This window comes from Pimephales promelas, chromosome 24, assembly GCF_988280905.1.
Source record: "Pimephales promelas chromosome 24, fPimPro1.hap1.1, whole genome shotgun sequence".
Taxonomy (NCBI): domain Eukaryota; kingdom Metazoa; phylum Chordata; class Actinopteri; order Cypriniformes; family Leuciscidae; genus Pimephales; species Pimephales promelas.
In genome coordinates, this window is record NC_142792.1 from 17,928,689 (window position 1) to 17,946,531 (window position 17,843).

The window sequence follows — 17,843 nt, forward strand, 5'->3', positions numbered from 1 at the left end:
AAAGTGTCACAATGTAGGGCCTCATAAGATCTTCTCACAATCCTAGACACTCATCCCATTGAGAGCAGCCTCCTATTGGTCCACCAGAGTAAATTCCACCATTAAGCCCCACCTTTGTGCTATGACAGGCATGATAAACCCCGAAGGCATCACATGACATTATCTGTTAATTGAATGTCCCTTCAGATTACATGGATGAGGAAAGCTAATGACCAACTGGAAGAAAAACAGAGATTGAACTCCCAGTACAGGAATTATGATTAACAAATATTCAAGCAATGTGCACCTGTATTAAAACTGTTCTTATCACTTAGTTAGATGGAGTTTTTTCGAGGGGGTGTCCACTTATGTAGTGTAATAATATAGTAGCAACAAAGAATAGATGGGACAAAGTCTTAAATCAAATTTATCCAGTTTTATTAAAAAAAAATATAAAAGATTAGTACTTTTTAATGCAACAGGATGAAATAAATTTGAATTAAATGATACATTTCAAATGTGTCAGATATTATATTCCTTATATAAATGGTATAGAATGGTATAGGAAGACAAATGAGAAAATGCATACAAATACAATGTAAACAGAAAAAGATAAAAGAACATATTTAGACTCAAATGAATTCTAGAATCTATGAACATTGAATTTCATATATAAAGTTACCAATAACTAAAATGTTTGTATTGCATAGAATGGCCATTTTAAAACCTAAAGTTAAAAGTAAAATAGTAATAGTAAAATATAGTAATTTTGCTTCAACAGTCAAACCCCAAACGGACATATTTTTTTTTAGCACTTTATTTTACTCCACTCCAATCCACAACATATATTTAATGGTTTTAAACTGCCTTCCATTTGAACTCACGGAAACAGTACTAGTTCTCCTAAAAACATCATAATAAAATCATATAATAATTAAAAACATGAAAAAATTTACCTAATTGTGTTTATTTGACATCCTGATATTTCATATGGAAAATCTAATACACTGCAATACAACTGTTTATATTTAAATTAACTCATTTTATTATGAGGCTTTTTAAAACGTATAAAGTCCTATCTTGTTCTGCCTTCTCAAACTCCGCTGGTGTGTTCTGTGTTCGCTTTCTCTGCTCCATCTTCCTGAACGTGTTGAGATTTCTGTGCTTTAATGATCACACGATTAAACAGTGTGAGGCGTGGACTGTTTGGTCGGAGCTGCTTCAGGTCAGTAGAGGGGGTGATGATGTCATGACCCTGAAGAGGTGGAAAGGAGATAACAGAAATTTCCTTAAAAGGGAACTATTATGCTTTTTCACTTTTTCCAACTTTAGCTAGTGTGTAATGTTGCTGTCCGAGCGTTAAAAAGATCTGCAAGGTCTTTAAAGCTCAAAGTCCACTTCAAAGGGAGATATTTTATTTAACAGAATCCGCTTTAAAAGAACTACGAAGAACGACTCGTTTGAATCACAACGCATTTTTTTTTCTGGGTTTTATGAAGTACTCGTATGATAAGCAGAACGATAACTGCGCTCGCTAAAATGACAAATTACTTGCTTTTAGCTTCTGACCAAGGCTAAATCGCAATACTAGTTTTACTTGATCTTAGTGCAGCGTTCGACAATATAGATCATAAAATACTTTTAGATCGACTACGAAATTACACTGGTATTCCTTCTTTTTAAAAGGGAAAAACCCAAGACAATGTCAGTAAATTATGGAGTGCCACAAGGCTCTGTATTAGGCCCTCTGCTATTTTCAATATGCTGCTACTTGGTAATATTATAAGAAAACATGGAATTATTTTCCACTGTTATGCCGATAATACTTTAATTCATCACAACCAGATGAAACCTTATCCAAGTTGACAGTGTGTAAAAGATATAAAATATCGGATGACTTGTATATGCTCTAAAATGGACACAGTCTACTCTGATAACAGATCACTCTAAATTGTAATGTAGACGCTGGCTTGAAACGATATGTATTGTGAAAAAGCGCTACAAATAAGTGTAAATTGAAATGTGAATTGAATTGAGACTATGACATAACCGTTTTCTCCAAAGCGGCTGTATGGATAAATTAACTAAATTAATAACATTTTACAACAGAAATGAACCTGATCCATGAACCATCATTAAGCTGGACTATTTTAGCGACAACTGATGCATTAAAAAGTGAAACCAAGGGGTCCTATCGAAGCATCCATATGTGTGATATGAGTCAATATCAGTTTTTAAGAATGAAGAACAGATGCTTTGACAAATGTAATTGTATGAGATGCATGGAAAAGGAGGAATGGATGAATGAATGAATGAATGAATGGATTGATTGGTGGCTTTCTCTTACCCTTATTAAAGAGATGACTAGGAAGATTGGGATGCAGACCAAAGGAATGACTGTGAGTAGATGTGCAAACTTGTAACTCCATTGTGGCCCAAATTGATCAACTGAAGACACAGATTTCCCCAGCAGGCTATACAGCAGAGTAGACTGAGGGCAAAAAACAAACACATTCTTGTACTTTCCAAATCTATCCTGGCTTCGATATAAAACTTCATTCGCAATGGTTAATTACCTATGTTGTATGTGAATGTGCATACTATAATACAACCTTCTGCAGATACTATTTAGTTAAAGTACCTTGAAGATTTTGAGAGCGCTGCAGAACCAACCTCAAAATGACCACTGAATCATTTTATTTTTCATTCGAAAATAGCTTTGAATAAAAGTGTCAGCTAAATGAGTAAATCTTAATGCATGTAGTTATAGATTGCCACTAGTCGTAAATATACAGAGGACAGAAAACCAAACAACTAAATAAATAATAATAATTCAAACAATGAAGTGTGAAATACCAATGAAACGCTAATGAAACGTGAAATAATCAATGGTAAAATAATGAGAAAACTATGCAGATTTCGGGACAATAAACAACAACAACACAAAAAAAAAACGTTACTGAAGAGTGAGAGACAAAATGTGAACTCACGGCGCAGATGAGAGGTGTAATGAAGAGCCAGCAGTACTTCAGCACAGGGAATGGTGCGTATCCTATCATATCTTCAATGTTGTCGTAGAAACGGTTTGCACCTGCAAACCACTCATTCGTGTGATGTTTTTGTATTTCTTATTGCAGTTATTATAATGCATTTCTTATTGCAGTTATTACACCGTTTTTAGTTGTGTGTGTGTGTTGTCCTTTTAAACCCAAGTTAAGGGGACAAAAATGTCCATTTGGGCTCCATGAACAATTAAAAGTGATGTTTTTTTGAAAATGTGAGAATATTTTCTGTGATGGGTAGGTTAGCGGACAGAATATACAGTTTGAACAGGATAAAAATCATTATGTCTATGGAAAGTGGGAACCCAATATGTGTGTGTGGGATATAACATACTCACTCAACTTGAGTAACAACTGTAACACATTATGAATAGTCATAACACAATGTAATAATAATTAGTATAGACCATTTCACAAGATGTAAACACTGGTCCAGAAGCACTTCCTGTTTCAGTTTTTTAACACTACATAAAAGCTGGGATAAAATACAACCAACAGAACATTTAAAACTGAATCAAAAAGTTAAACAAACATCTTTAAGATGTTTTCTTTACATGTGAAATAAAGAAAACAGTTACAAACTGAAACAGGAAGTGCTTCTGGGCCAGTCTTGTTTACGTCTTGTGAAATGGTCTACTATATAGAACATGATAATTATGTATTTTCTGCAAGTTTAGAAAAGCTATTTTTGATATACACTGTAAAGGATGTAGTTTTCAAACCATGATGTGATGTACAAAAACAAGATAATTAAACAAACAAAAAAAAAAATCATACTTTACAGAGTATTGTATATGTCAAATACTAGGAATTTCACAGGAAAGTAATGTCTCCTACCATAGACCCATGCAACAACAACTGTTTCGAAGAAGGCGATAAAGAGCAGGTTAAATCCACTCGGGCCGTAGGTGTCCATCAGAGTAAACAAATGGATTCCTCCCTACAATAAGGCACAAGTTGAGTAAAATTTAGAGAATATCCATCTATCCATCCATCCATCATGCCATCCATATCTACTTCATACCTTTGTGATGAATGGCAGTCCAAGTAAGAAGCAGATGACGGCGATTCCCAACACCAAAAGCTCTCGCCGCTTCCTTAGAACTCCAGGATACAGGTCTATGAGAGCCGTGGCTAAACTCTCCACACACACAAACTTTAAAAAACATGAATATAACACTTTACACTTGCGGTCAACCTTAAAGTAAAAAAACAAACAATTATATATATATATATATATATATATATATATATATATATATATATATATATATATATATACACTCACCTAAAGGATTAAGGTGAGTTTTTTATTTTTTTATTTTATATATATATATATATATATAAATATGTGCATAAGTGATGTTGAATAACTGTACCTGGCTGTCAAGGCCCAGCAGGAGTACCATAATAAAGAAAAGAACAGACCAGAACTGAGGTCCAGGTAACAGAGAGAGTGCTCGAGGATATGCTATGAAAGTTAATCCAACACCTGCAAGAAAATAATCAGAATAAAAAAAAATATATAATTTTTTTAGTTCATGTTTCATAACTTTGACTATTAATGCATGTTTTAATTAAAAAGAAAAAAATCAAATTATATATATATATATATATATATATATATATATAAATAATTTTAATTAATTTAATTATTTATCAGATTTTTAAAAATTAAATTTTATTTACAAATTAAATGAGTATTTTGTGCCCAAAAAAAAAAACATTCAGACTATGCTGAATGAAAAAACAAACAAAACAAAAGTGTTGGTCTGAGATTGCTCTCTTGTGGTCATCACCAACATCGCAAGAGACCATAATACACTACAGGGTCTGGCATCTGATCCCGTTCTCATCCTTTGACGTCATATAGGTGACAAAGGATGAGAATGTGTTGGGCATCTATACAAGTAAGTCTTAAGTAATATGTTAATGAGTTTGAAGGACACTTAGTATGGAAGTATGGGAGTCTTTCTGTTTTTTTTTTTACTAGGGTAATGCAATGAATACCTGATGATACTACCTCTTCCATGGGTAGACCTAGCTGATGGGCCATGAACCCCAGAATAGAAAAGACCACAAACCCAGCAAAGATGCTAGTGCCGCTATTCAGAAAACAGAGTGCTATACAGTCCCTGCGGTACATAGAATATAGGGAGTGAATCAGTATATAAATCAGGGAGTGAAATGGGTGGGGTGTTGACCATTAATGCAGGAGGTTACTGACTTGTAGCAGTCGTTGTTGTATTTGTTATAACTGCCCAGTGCTGTGAGGACTCCTTGACACACGGCATAAGAGAAAAACACCTGAGTGCCTGCATCACACCATACCTGCAGGAGAAGAGATGAAGAATGGAGGCTATGTAGGAGCAGATCTTACAGGTTTAACGGTGAAAAATAAATATTTACGCACACATTAACATTTTTTTCCTCCCAAGTGAATTTTCCCTTGAAAAAAAAAAATACTTTAAACGATTCCTTATTACACTTATAACAACAACAACAACAACAACAAGTTTATTTATATAGCACAATTCACTCCATCAAAGTACTTCAATGTGCTTTACAGAACGTAAAAACATCATGAAAAAATACCAGATACAAAACATGCACAAAAAAAGATAATAAAGATTTAATAAAAAAAAAAGACTAAGACTAAAAAAGAATTAAAAAAAAATAAGTATATTACTTACTTATAAGTAGCTTGCACACACACAGACACACTATAAAATACAAAGAAAAAAATATATACCATTGTGGTAGTATTGTTAGGGTATGTTTGGGATCAGGATATTCATTTTTAATATAATTTGTATAGAACTGGAATGGGATTTTTGTTCCTTTTTTGCATTATGAGAATAAGAATGTGGAGGGCGGCGGGTGTACTTGATAAATAGGCTTAATTTTATGTATGCAAAATGTAATTTATTGTTTTTCATTTAGAATTTTAGCCCCAGGCATTTCTTTCTAAGAATCACATCCGATATTTTCTGAAGACTGTTTTTTTGCACCAGTTTGAGCAAGGCACTCCTATGGGCCTCTACTCTGCTGCACATCTGGTTACTATAAGCAAGGGTTATAGGGTTGACATCCTTCAATTCAGTTTCGTAATGCAAGTGTTTATTAACTTTTCCAAGACTGTATATACACACGATACTCTATCTGCCTAAATATTTATACACACTTCCTGTGTGAGCACATTGTCTCTGATGAGAAAGGAAATAAATCAACAGAACAAAATATAAAACAAATATTGCTAAATATTCAATTGTCATTCATTTTCACAACATTATAATGTTTTCCAGCAACACCGATGAAGTTTCATAGAAAGATATCATCTTTATTGCCTCAATTTAGCTTATTGTGTTCTCATCGAATTGCCAAACAGGGGTGAGATTGTGATTTTGAAGGTAAACTCTGGCTGTGATTCCAAAACAACTTTTGTTGAATAAATTTTTCAGTGAGTACCATTGCTAAATGTGTTTACTGGGTCAAACAAAAGATGAACAGGAATATGTTTTCTAGGCGTTGTTCTTAATTATATTAATATGTGAAAAATATATATAAATAAAAAAATATATATATTCTTGGTTAAACTTCATTTTTAGGTGTCCTTATTAGAGTGTAATTATACATTTAAGTGGGTAATATCAATTAGAATCAAGCAATTACTGTAGGGTTAGGATTAGAGTTAGTTACATTCAAATATGCATAATTTACTTGAATTAAAAGAGTAGTTCACTTTTAAAAAAAACTTTTACTGATAATTTACTCACCCCCATGTCATCCAAGATGTCCACATCTTTCTTTCTTCAGTCGAAAAGAAATTAAGGTTTTTGATGAAAACATTCCAGGATTTTCTCCACATAACCAAACGGTTCAAGGTCCAATTGAGAGTTTCAGTGCAGCTTCAAAGGGCTTTAAACGACACCAGATGATGAATAAGGGTCTTATCTAGGACCCTTCGAGTCATGACTCGAAAAAAAAAAAAGATTTGTTCATTTTGATAAACGAGTTTGAACAGGAGAGTCACGAACGCGCATCACAGGCGAGCATTTGTGCTTATAAAACTTAAACTTTTTTATTTATGAACGATCGTTTCATTAGATAAGTCCTTATTCATCGCCTGGTGTCGTTTAAAGCCCTTTGAAGCTGCACTGAAACTGTCTTTTAGACCTTGAACCGTTTGGTTCCCATTGAAGTCCATTATATAAAGAAAATCCTGGAATGTTTTCATCGAAAACCTTCATTTCTTTTCGACTGAAGAAAGAAAGACATGGACATCTTGGATGACATGGGGGTGAGTAAATTATCAGCAAAAGTTTAATATGGGGAGTATGAACTGTATGAACTCTGCTTTTTCATTTCTGAAGTCCAACAGGCACAACCCTAAAACAACAATTTGCATAACCCAGAATTGAATCTTTCTTATCTGCTTCTTCCCAACCGTACTTTTCCAGGTGCGTTGTTGAACACAACAAACTTATTCTTTTACACCTCCCAACTATAATGCATATCCAGAACAAACCCCACGGGACCACCATGGCTCCCCTCCAAAACCAAAAGCACACCTCCCATGCATTACATCGCCTTTTTCGCTTCATTTTCTCATTAAATTTGACTTTGTTTGGGGTAAAAGCGAAGAAAATCCCTCTCTGAGATAATAACTATATTTATAATGAGAATGTTGTCACTTGCATTGTGAAAAGAATTCCTACTGTAGATACTTTCCAAAAATCTTTATAAAAGATACTGTATGTATCATCTCCATGCGCATCTGTTTTCCATTCGAGGATCACAGAAACAAACCTCTCTGTCTGAAACCATTACAAAATCATCACAGATTCACAGTCAGCAACTTCTTAAGACCAATTAATAAGTCATTTTCATGGAATCAATTGGAAACATTTGGATCTTTCTACACATGCTACATCAATGAAACAGAATATATACAAGTCAACATAACAGTGCACTGTTCCATGAAAGGCACATGACACCTTATGACAAATCCAACTAGAAAATGTAACTTATACTTTTTTGTTGGTAGGCCTATTTTTAGTGTAAGGGATCTCTCCCTTCTGTCTGTTTATTGTTGGTTTGGTGACACTAACACTCCTATTGTCTTCTCACAGCCACATTTTTTCCAAAGAGCATTGTAATTGTGTGTAGCAGAAGAGTAGGCAAGTTTTGGGGAATACTTCATGTCATAAAATTGGAATTACTTTGTCGCATCCAGGCAATTAAAATCCTCATACACTAATTTACACTACTTACCAATTTCTCCCAACCAAATATGAAAATATGCTTTTATGTGGAAGGGAATGAGACCTGATTTCATGTTATATGACAGTGTGGTCCCATCCAGAGACACAATAGCACAGAGAACCTGCAGGAACATGAGGGGCAGAGTTGCCCAGTCCTGCATTGGTGTACTTCGAAAACCATCTGGGTATCTTTGGGATACTCATTTCAACATACCATGTTTTGTGACATACTAATTGTAATCTCGGACACTATTTAGGATGTGGATTGGGATGCAGGAATTGTGGTCCACTTACATCAGGATTGGAGAGTTTACTGATGTCAGGATACAGGTAATATGAAATCCCAGTTGCAGCCCCTGGTAGAGTCACTCCTCTGATGCAAAGGATGAACAGCATTAAGTAGGGGAACGTAGCAGTGAAGTACACAACCTGTGAAACATTGACATACATATCACAATAATTAAAGACTTTTATATAATACTCAAGTCCCATTTTATGATCTTCTAGTGATATTTCTGCTGTGTTGAACATTGTTCTACACTTGGTTGCACCGCAACAGATTAAGGCTGCATTTGTGGTGGTTGTGGTTGTCAATACTTTCCCATTTCTAAAGTACATTCACCTAAAGGATTATTAGGAACAACAATGGCAGTTGCTTCGATGCATTTAGGGGTGTGGTCCTGGTCAAGACAATCTCCTGAACTCCAAACTGAATGTCAGAATGGGAAAGAAAGGTGATTTAAGCAATTTTGAGCGTGGCAATGGTTGTTGGTGCCAGACGGGCCGGTCTGCTCAGTTACTGGGAATTTCACGCACAACCATTTCTAGGGTTTACAAAGAATGGTGTAAAAAGGGACAGTATGTTACAGTCCTGTGGGTGAAAATGCCTTGTTGATGATAGAGGTCAGAGGAGAATGGGCCGACTGATTCAAGCTGATAGAAGAGCAACTTTGACTGAAATAACCACTCGTTACAACCGAGGTATGCAGAAAAGCATTTGTGAAGCCACAACACGCACAACCTTGAGGCGGATGGGCCACAACAGCAGAAGACCAAATACGGAAATAGGAAAAAGAGGCTACAATTTGCAAGAGCTCACCAACATTGGACAGTTGAAGACTGGAAAAATGTTCCCTGGTCTGATGAGTCTCGATTTCTGTTGAGACGTTCAGATGGTAGAGTCAGAATTTGGCGTAAACAGAATGAGAACATGGATCCATCATGCCTTGTTACCACTGTGCAGGCTGGTGGTGGTGTTGTAATGGTGTGGGGGATGTTTTCTTGGCACACTTTAGGCCCCTTAGTGCCAATTGGGCATTGTTTAAATGCCGCGGCCTACCTGAGCATTGTTTCTGATCATGTCCATCCCATGGCCACCATGTCCCCATCCTCTGATGGCTACTTCCAGTAGGATAATGCACCATGTCACAAAGCTTGAATCATTTCAAATTGGTTTCTTGAACATGACATTGAGTTCACTGTACTAAAATGACCCCCACAGTCACCAGATCTCAACCCAATAGATCATCTTTGGGATGTGGTGGAACGGGAGCTTCGTGCCCTGGATGTGCATCCCAAAATTCTTCATCAACTGCAAGACGCTATCCTATCAATATCGGCCAACATTTCTAAAGAATGCTTTCAGCACCTTGTTGAATCAATGCCACGTAGAATTAAGGCAGTTCTGAAGGCGAAAGGTGGTCAAACACAGTATTAATATGGTGTTCCTAATAATCCTTTAGATGAGTGTACATTGAGTGGTTTTAGCATTCCTAAAAATTTGCCGAGCCGACGTTGCAGAGCCATGTTTTTATTTGGAAAATGACATTTTCAGAGCATTTGCTCATCATAGTCCAAAGATTTTGGTCCCTAGATAAGTCTCAACTCCTTCTGTAAATATATGGGGTTTGATAGCTAGTTTTTGTTTATGTATATGACATCGTTTTCTCTTTATTATTTCATTAGCAATGAGCATCAGCTGACCTTGCCTGTGGTCTTCACTCCTTTAAAGATGCAGAAATAACAGATGACCCAAGCCAACAGAAGACACATGGAAAGATCCGCATTTACACTTCCCAGACCGCCGCTGTTGTTCTCCCGCAACACACGATGGCTGAGTGTACACATACACACACACACATTATGAACAACACATATTCTTTTTAACTTCAATGCATGTCAAAACTCAACTTTTTAGATTTATATGCTAAATACAGATTTCTTTTTTCTGTGATTTAGTTTTGTGGGGGTTAGTTTAGGACAGTTAGTTTGCACAAACAATAAACATGTTGTTTTCATCAAGTTCTCTGGCTCAGTTCTTTAGCCCAAATTTCTCAATATCCCATGTCTGCATGATGAAACTTTATGGTCTTTGTCCAGATGTTGGATATTTTTCCATGTTGTCCCACCCTTTGTCCCACCCATTAGGGCAGGGGTTATCTCATCCCACACATAATCCAGGACTTGGGAGAAAACTAACACTAAATTATGTGAATTTTCTGACATGACCAAACAGTTTCTAATGTAGCTGACTTGCACTAAAGCAAGTTCAACATAGTTGAAATGGAAACTGTGCAGTTTCCTCCTTATATACAGTAGATCCTATATAACTACAATAAATATGTAGTATACTATTATGTACTATAAATGTAAGATATTCATTTATTTGTTACATGCATAAATCCAGAAAATAGATTTAGGTAGCTGTAGGTAACAGTATTAGATATGTTTAGGAAATGATGTATCTTACAACCAGTACTCTTGTTCGGATGAGGTCACTGTAAAAGCTGGCCATTCTGATTCATTTTGGAAACTGATGAAAGAAAGACAAAAAGAGAGCTCACCAAAACCTTTCAATGGCATTCTTTTCTAACAAAAGCCACTGTATCTGTTTATGAATTATGATAAGTTATCTACACTGACTAAAATCTCTTTCTAACCCAGCCAAATTTAGTTTTCTGTTCTTAGCTGATGGTCTACTTGGTCTCCAAATGATGTTTAAAGCTACTTTCTTAAATCAGCACATTAACAGAAAAACACAGAGCAATATATTATCAAGTATAGAACATGCAATATTGGATTTCAGTGAAATATTAAAACTATCTAGGCCTTTTTCAAATACACCTGCATCTATTTCATGTAAGTCCAAACAAAGAATACATCATTCTTTCTAAATGCATTACAGGGAACTTTTCTGACAAGTGTGTTTGTAATCAAAGCCTGAACTCAAAGAACATCTTTCATGACCATAAACATCAGGGAGAACAACTGACATTGCACGCGTTTTTATCAACCCCATCTCACAAATCCATAAGACCTCACTCGTACGAATTCATACGATATGACAATCCCCTGACCCCGACCCTAAACCTACCCATCACTGGGGTTTAGACAAATCGTATGGGTACGTACGAGTGAGGTCGTGAGATAGTGTTGGTTTTTACTTTGTACTCTGTTGTTAAGTGAGGTTACCTCATGCTGTTGTTGTCACCAAAGCTATACGTCTCATTGTACAGGAAAGACCAGTCAGCATCAGGTCTGTGCAGACTTGTGTATGTAGCACTTATATTTTGGCAGTACACTGTTGATGAAATGGGAGATCAAAGTGAACTCAACATTGATTTGGGGATGAGCCCCCCTAGTCCCACTTTGGCCAAAAAAAATACTAACTCTATCTTGAGGCCACGAATTACTATCTTGAGGCCACGAATTACTATCTTGAGGCCACGAGTTACGATCTTGAGGCCACGAGTTGGTATATTGAGGCCACGAGTTACTATCTTGAGGCCACGAGTTACTATCTTGAGGCCACGAGTTACTATCTTGAGGCCACGAGTTACGATCTTGAGGCCACGAGTTGGTATATTGAGGCCACGAGTTACTATCTTGAGGCCACGAGTTACTATCTTGAGGCTACGAGTTACTATCTTGAGGCCACGAGTTACTATCTTGAGGCCACGAGTTACTATCTTGAGGCCACGAGTTAGTATCTTGAGGCCACGAGTTAGTATCTTGAGGCCACGAGTTACTATCTTGAGGCCACGAGTTACTATCTTGAGGCCACGAGTTACTATCTTGAGGCCACGAGTTAGTATCTTGAGGCCACGAGATAGTATCTTGAGGCCACGAGTTACTATCTTGAGGCTACGAGTTACTATCTTGAGGCCACGAGTTACTATCTTGAGGCCACGAGTTAGTATCTTGAGGCCACGAGTTACTATCTTGAGGCCACGAGTTAGTATCTTGAGGCCACGAGTTAGTATATTGAGGCCACGAGTTATTATCTTGAGGCCACGAGTTACTATCTTGAGGCCACGAGTTACTATCTTGAGACCACGAGTTACTATCTTGAGGCCACGAGTTATTATCTTGAGGCCACGAGTTATTATCTTGAGACCACGAGTTACTATCTTGAGGCCACGAGTTAGTATCTTGAGGCCATGAGTTACTATCTTGAGGCCACGAGTTACTATCTTGAGGCCACGAGTTACTATCTTGAGGCCACGAGTTACTATCTTGAGGCCACGAGTTACTATCTTGAGGCCATGAGTTAGTATCTTGAGGCCACGAGTTACTATCTTGAGGCCACGAGTTACTATCTTGAGGCTACGAGTTACTATCTTGAGGCCACGAGTTACTATCTTGAGGCCACGAGTTAGTATCTTGAGGCCACGAGTTACTATCTTGAGGCCACGAGTTAGTATCTTGAGGCCACGAGTTAGTATATTGAGGCCATGAGTTATTATCTTGAGGCCACGAGTTACTATCTTGAGGCCACGAGTTACTATCTTGAGACCACGAGTTACTATCTTGAGGCCACGAGTTATTATCTTGAGGCCACGAGTTATTATCTTGAGACCACGAGTTACTATCTTGAGGCCACGAGTTAGTATCTTGAGGCCATGAGTTACTATCTTGAGGCCACGAGTTACTATCTTGAGGCCACGAGTTACTATCTTGAGGCCACGAGTTACTATCTTGAGGCCACGAGTTACTATCTTGAGGCCATGAGTTAGTATCTTGAGGCCACGAGTTACTATCTTGAGGCCACGAGTTACTATCTTGAGGCCACGAGTTACTATCTTGAGGCCACGAGTTACTATCTTGAGGCCACGAGTTACTATCTTGAGGTCACGAGTTACTATCTTGAGGCCACGAGTTATTATCTTGAGGCCACGAGTTACTATCTTGAGGCCACGAGTTATTATCTTGAGGCCACGAGTTAGTATCTTGAGGCCACGAGTTATTATCTTGTATTTCTCAAATAATCAAATGTATTTCTCATAATACCAACTTATTGTAAAACTAATGACTTAATTTTCTTGTAATTGTGACTATATGTTTGACACTTTGCTTCTGGAAATTGTGGCTATTTCTTATGTGACTATTTTTTTGTCATTGCATGTATTACTTTATTTAATTTATAACTTAATTTTAAAGTAATTGACTTACTTATGGTTGTGATTTTATTTATCAGAACTATGACTTTGTTTCTCATAATTGCAACATTATTTATCATAATTGTGACTTTTTTTCTTGCAATGTGACTGTATCTAACAGTTTCTCATAATTGCAAAATTAATTGCATAATTTATTATTTATACCTTAAACACTTTTAATCTTGCAATCATCTTGCAATTTATTTTTTTAGAATTTTCAACATTCTCAGAATGAATTATTTAATTTTTTACGCCGATGCATTTCACAGAAAACCATTCGTCTTATTATTTCGAAAGTGCTAATTTACTGCAGTTTCATAAACAAACTGCACAATGAGAAGTCTCATTCATGTCAGCACAACAAATCAAAAGTTTTGAAATTCTGCAGTATGATCAATAGCACTGATGCTTGACTAAGCAAAAAAGTAATTGTTAATATTTCTGTACTGAGAGCTGCAATGTGTGTGCCATTGGTTTAGGGTTATTCAGTTTAGTTTATTTGGGATAGGGCTTGACAGTTATCCAATGTCTTAAACCCATATGAATAAAGTTTATAAATGCAGTACATAACACACCTGTGTTCCAATAGTTGTCACATGAAGTCCAAGGTAGAGTACTCCAGAAACAGTTGAATAGATAAAACAAAGCCCAGGCCAGGATCACAATGTAATATATATTTAGATAAATCACTATAACTTGGGATGCAACACCTACGCCTGTGAACAAAAGGTAGTTTGTGTGAAGAAAATGTGCATTACACAATTAAAGAGACGGGGCCCTATTTTAACAATCTAAGCACATGGTGTAAAGCGCATGAAAATGATAACTGTGTAGGGCTGAAACTAGCAAAAAACACGCATTGCGCCGGGTGTATGATAAGGCCCATGGACTGTATTGTGTAGATCCATTTATGAAATCATAAGTCACCTTCAAACATGGGGCAGATTTTTCTCCAAGCAGTGACGCCCCCTTCACTGGTGTATTGACCTAACGCCGTCTCAAGGAAGAATATTGGGATTCCACAAAAGAAGAGAAAGATGAAATAAGGAATGAAGAAAACACCTGGAGAGACCAAAAATGTGTTAGTTATTTACCTTAAAGGGATAGTTCACTTTGAAATTAATTTTTGATACGTTTTGGCTATGTTTTATATTTTGACTTCTCTGTGCATGCTCTTCGAGGTGGACCAAGGGTGGACCCCCTATACCTGCATTATATGAGTGATAGACAAGAACGTTTTGACAGAAAAATAGCAAAATTGAAAATAATGTGGAAACAAAGACACCTACATCTTGGATGCCCTTGAGGTAAGCTAAAACATACCAAAAATTAATTTCAAAGTGAACTATCCCTTTAAAGGCTCAAAAGTCTTGTTGATGTTATCTTTAAGGGTTGTAACGGAACATCCCAATAACATAACATTAAATAAATCATGATATTTATTTATTTATTTATAATAATTGATGATTTTATTAATAATAATAATAATAATAATAAGACAATTTTTTTTTATTTGTTTATTTGTATGAATTAGTTGACAGAAGCCAGAGCATGCAGACGTGCAATCTGGGTGGCTAAAATATAAGTATGAACATTGAAATAGAATAATAATATAATACTCGTAGCACTTTTTAATTCATAGAGTTAGGCTGCATTTGAATAAAATACAATGGTAATAGTGATGTCTTGTTTGCAAGCACCAATAAAAGCAGAAAGAAGAAGAAAAAAAAGTGGTATCAGCATGTGCTCTGGGAAACAGTCCATGATGTGTAGCAAAAATTCGTTCTGAGCATTTGCTGAAGAACACAGAGCTCTATTGATTATGTTAGCATGGTCTTCTGCTGGAATTTAAGGTCAAATCCATCTCATGAAGCAGCGGATCAAAACACTGCAGGCTTTCTGCCTTTTTTATTTCTATCATATACTTCTTTAACATCCCAAATTTTCAACATTCTCTCTCTTACCGCCTCCGTTTTTGTAGCACAGGTAAGGGAAGCGCACCACATTCCCCAGGCCGATAATCTCTCCAGCCATGGACAGCAGGAACTCAGTCTTGTTGGCCCATTTCTCCCTGGTCCAGGGTCTGCTTTCTGCACTCCCTTTCTGAGCCTCAGGCTCCATAGCTTCCCCATCAGCAATGCCTCCGCCTCTAGTCTCCTCCATGGACCTTTTCTATATGTAGAGCAACACCAGCATACAGAAAAGTGAGTTTTTGCAAAGAATTCTATTTTTGTTTATAACTAATGAATCATATGCTTCAATTCAGTAATGGAACTAACATTTACAAACTTTGTTTTTTTGTTTGTTTGTTTTGTACAGTAGGCTACCTACAAATCGTGAAGGAATGTTTATTGAATTGTTAATTAAATATCACTCTACAAAGAATGATAGCAGAAACAGTTTTAAATGGATAATAATTAAAAAAAACAGTATTTTAAATAAGGTCATTTGACTTACCAAAGTTTGTGAACAGCTCGCTGTGAGACATGCACACAGAACGGCAGTGTCTTGAGTTCTGCACGCGATGAGGAGTAGGAGAGGGCGGGACGTATAGAGGTGCACAAACCATGTGAAAACACGCTTCTTGCCAAAATATTGGGCTATCTATAGCACAGATAGATCAATAAACGGACGGACGGATAGATGGATGGATGTTCATCATTAAATCTGTTCAGTGTATTCTCCTCCGTCGTGCGATTAATTGCAGCCAACACTATTCTCACAGCAATTCGTACGAATTTTACGAGGTGGCTAATTCGTACGAATTCATTTGTTCTCACTCGTACGAATTATTGCGATTTTTGAATCGTGCATATTGCCCAGTTGCCCAATTCGTATGAATTTGTAGGCTACGAATGACCATTGACCCCGCCGCTAATCACCAGCTGAATGTTTGCTTGTCTGAGCCTACAGAAGTTCAAATTAATTAATGTTTTATTACTGCTGCTTTTTGTCAAACAAAAAAGTCACGATTATGACATATGATATGTATTGCAATTAAATAAAAAATACGGTATTTGAAGAAAAAAAATTACGGAAGCCCTGAACCGCAAGGTGAGAAAAAAAAGAAAAGAAAACTTATCTCGTTATAACGACTTATTAAGTCGTTTTAACGACTTAGTATGTCGTTATAACGACATAATATCTCGTTTTAACGACATAATAAGTCGTTAAACGACTTAATAAGTCGTTAAAACGACATAATATCTCTATATAACGACATAATGAAGTCGTTCAAACGACTTAATAAGTCGTTAAAACAACATAATATCTCGTTATAACGACATAATAAGTCATTCAAACGACTTAATAAGTCGTTATTTCGACAAAAATATCTCGTTATAACGACATAATTAAGTCGTTCAAACGACTTAATAAGTCGTTAAAACGACATAATATCTCGTTAGAACAATGAGTGCTCTGGAGTAATCGTACATCCCCAAGTGCATCGTAAGAAGACAGAGTTATGAGGTCACCTGCAGGACAACCGGCATCAATAGATTACACTGCAACGTAAGTAATATACTGTATATAGGTTTTGATTGTACTACTTTGTTGTACTCGTGTTTTGTTTAAATGAATAAATTAAATAGGCCTAATTAAAAAGGGAAGGAAAAAAATAGAACACATCTAAATTAAATGAATGAACAAAAAAAATCATAAAATAAGTAATCTGAGAAATATGCTTTAAAGTTGCATTTCTAGTTCAGAAATAACATATCTTAAGTTACCATACATATCAGGCAGTTAAATAGGCTACTCAATTATAGGCTAACTATGTCTATGACTAAATGCAAATACTTTGCTGGATGAATAGCATATTCATTGTTGTTCACAATTTTACCTTCTTCTCATGTTCACAGTTCCCCGTGAGGCCTCACCACTGAAGTTACGTGCGAATTGGAACGCTGGAGTGGGTCTGGTTTGTGGCAAACGGTTAAAAAGTCTTCGTCTCTCATTTTCTGAATGATTTTCTCTGTCCCCTAGAGCCTCCTCAATTCTATTCAAAATGTCAGGAGTAGTTAAAATTGTTTCCAAAATGCGTCTAGCCATTTTAGCTCACTCATTTAAAATAATAATACTTGCAGAGGTTAAATGCA

The 17,843-nt window shown here is 36.3% G+C and overlaps 1 protein-coding gene across 1 annotated transcript; it reads right to left on the reverse strand.

Moving 5' to 3' along the window:
• Positions 1-424: 424 nt before the first annotated feature.
• LOC120477182 (sodium- and chloride-dependent GABA transporter 2) lies at positions 425-16,825 on the reverse strand. Its single transcript, XM_039668656.2, has 16 exons — positions 16,201-16,825; positions 15,708-15,915; positions 14,671-14,805; positions 14,319-14,459; positions 11,777-11,885; positions 11,055-11,117; positions 10,289-10,418; positions 8,600-8,734; positions 5,269-5,372; positions 5,052-5,176; positions 4,421-4,533; positions 4,066-4,197; positions 3,879-3,981; positions 2,970-3,070; positions 2,327-2,470; positions 425-1,234 (listed from the first exon to the last, which is right to left on the reverse strand). Exons 2-16 carry the CDS (start codon positions 15,904-15,906, stop codon positions 1,073-1,075), a joined length of 1,896 nt encoding a protein of 631 aa, XP_039524590.2. The 5' UTR covers positions 15,907-15,915; positions 16,201-16,825; the 3' UTR covers positions 425-1,072.
• Positions 16,826-17,843: the final 1,018 nt, after the last annotated feature.

Bases quoted from the DNA above. Each gene is read 5' to 3' on its own strand.
- LOC120477182 (XM_039668656.2), bottom strand. From the start codon at position 15,906: ATGGAGGAGACTAGAGGCGGAGGCATTGCTGATGGGGAAGCTATGGAG. The intron at 8,735-10,288 runs GTCAGCTGATGC...AATGTTTCACAG, and splicing joins GAGTGAAGACCACAGGCAAG to GTTGTGTACTTCACTGCTAC. The intron at 5,373-8,599 runs GTAAGTGGACCA...CTTCTCCTGCAG, and splicing joins GTAAACTCTCCAATCCTGAT to GTATGGTGTGATGCAGGCAC.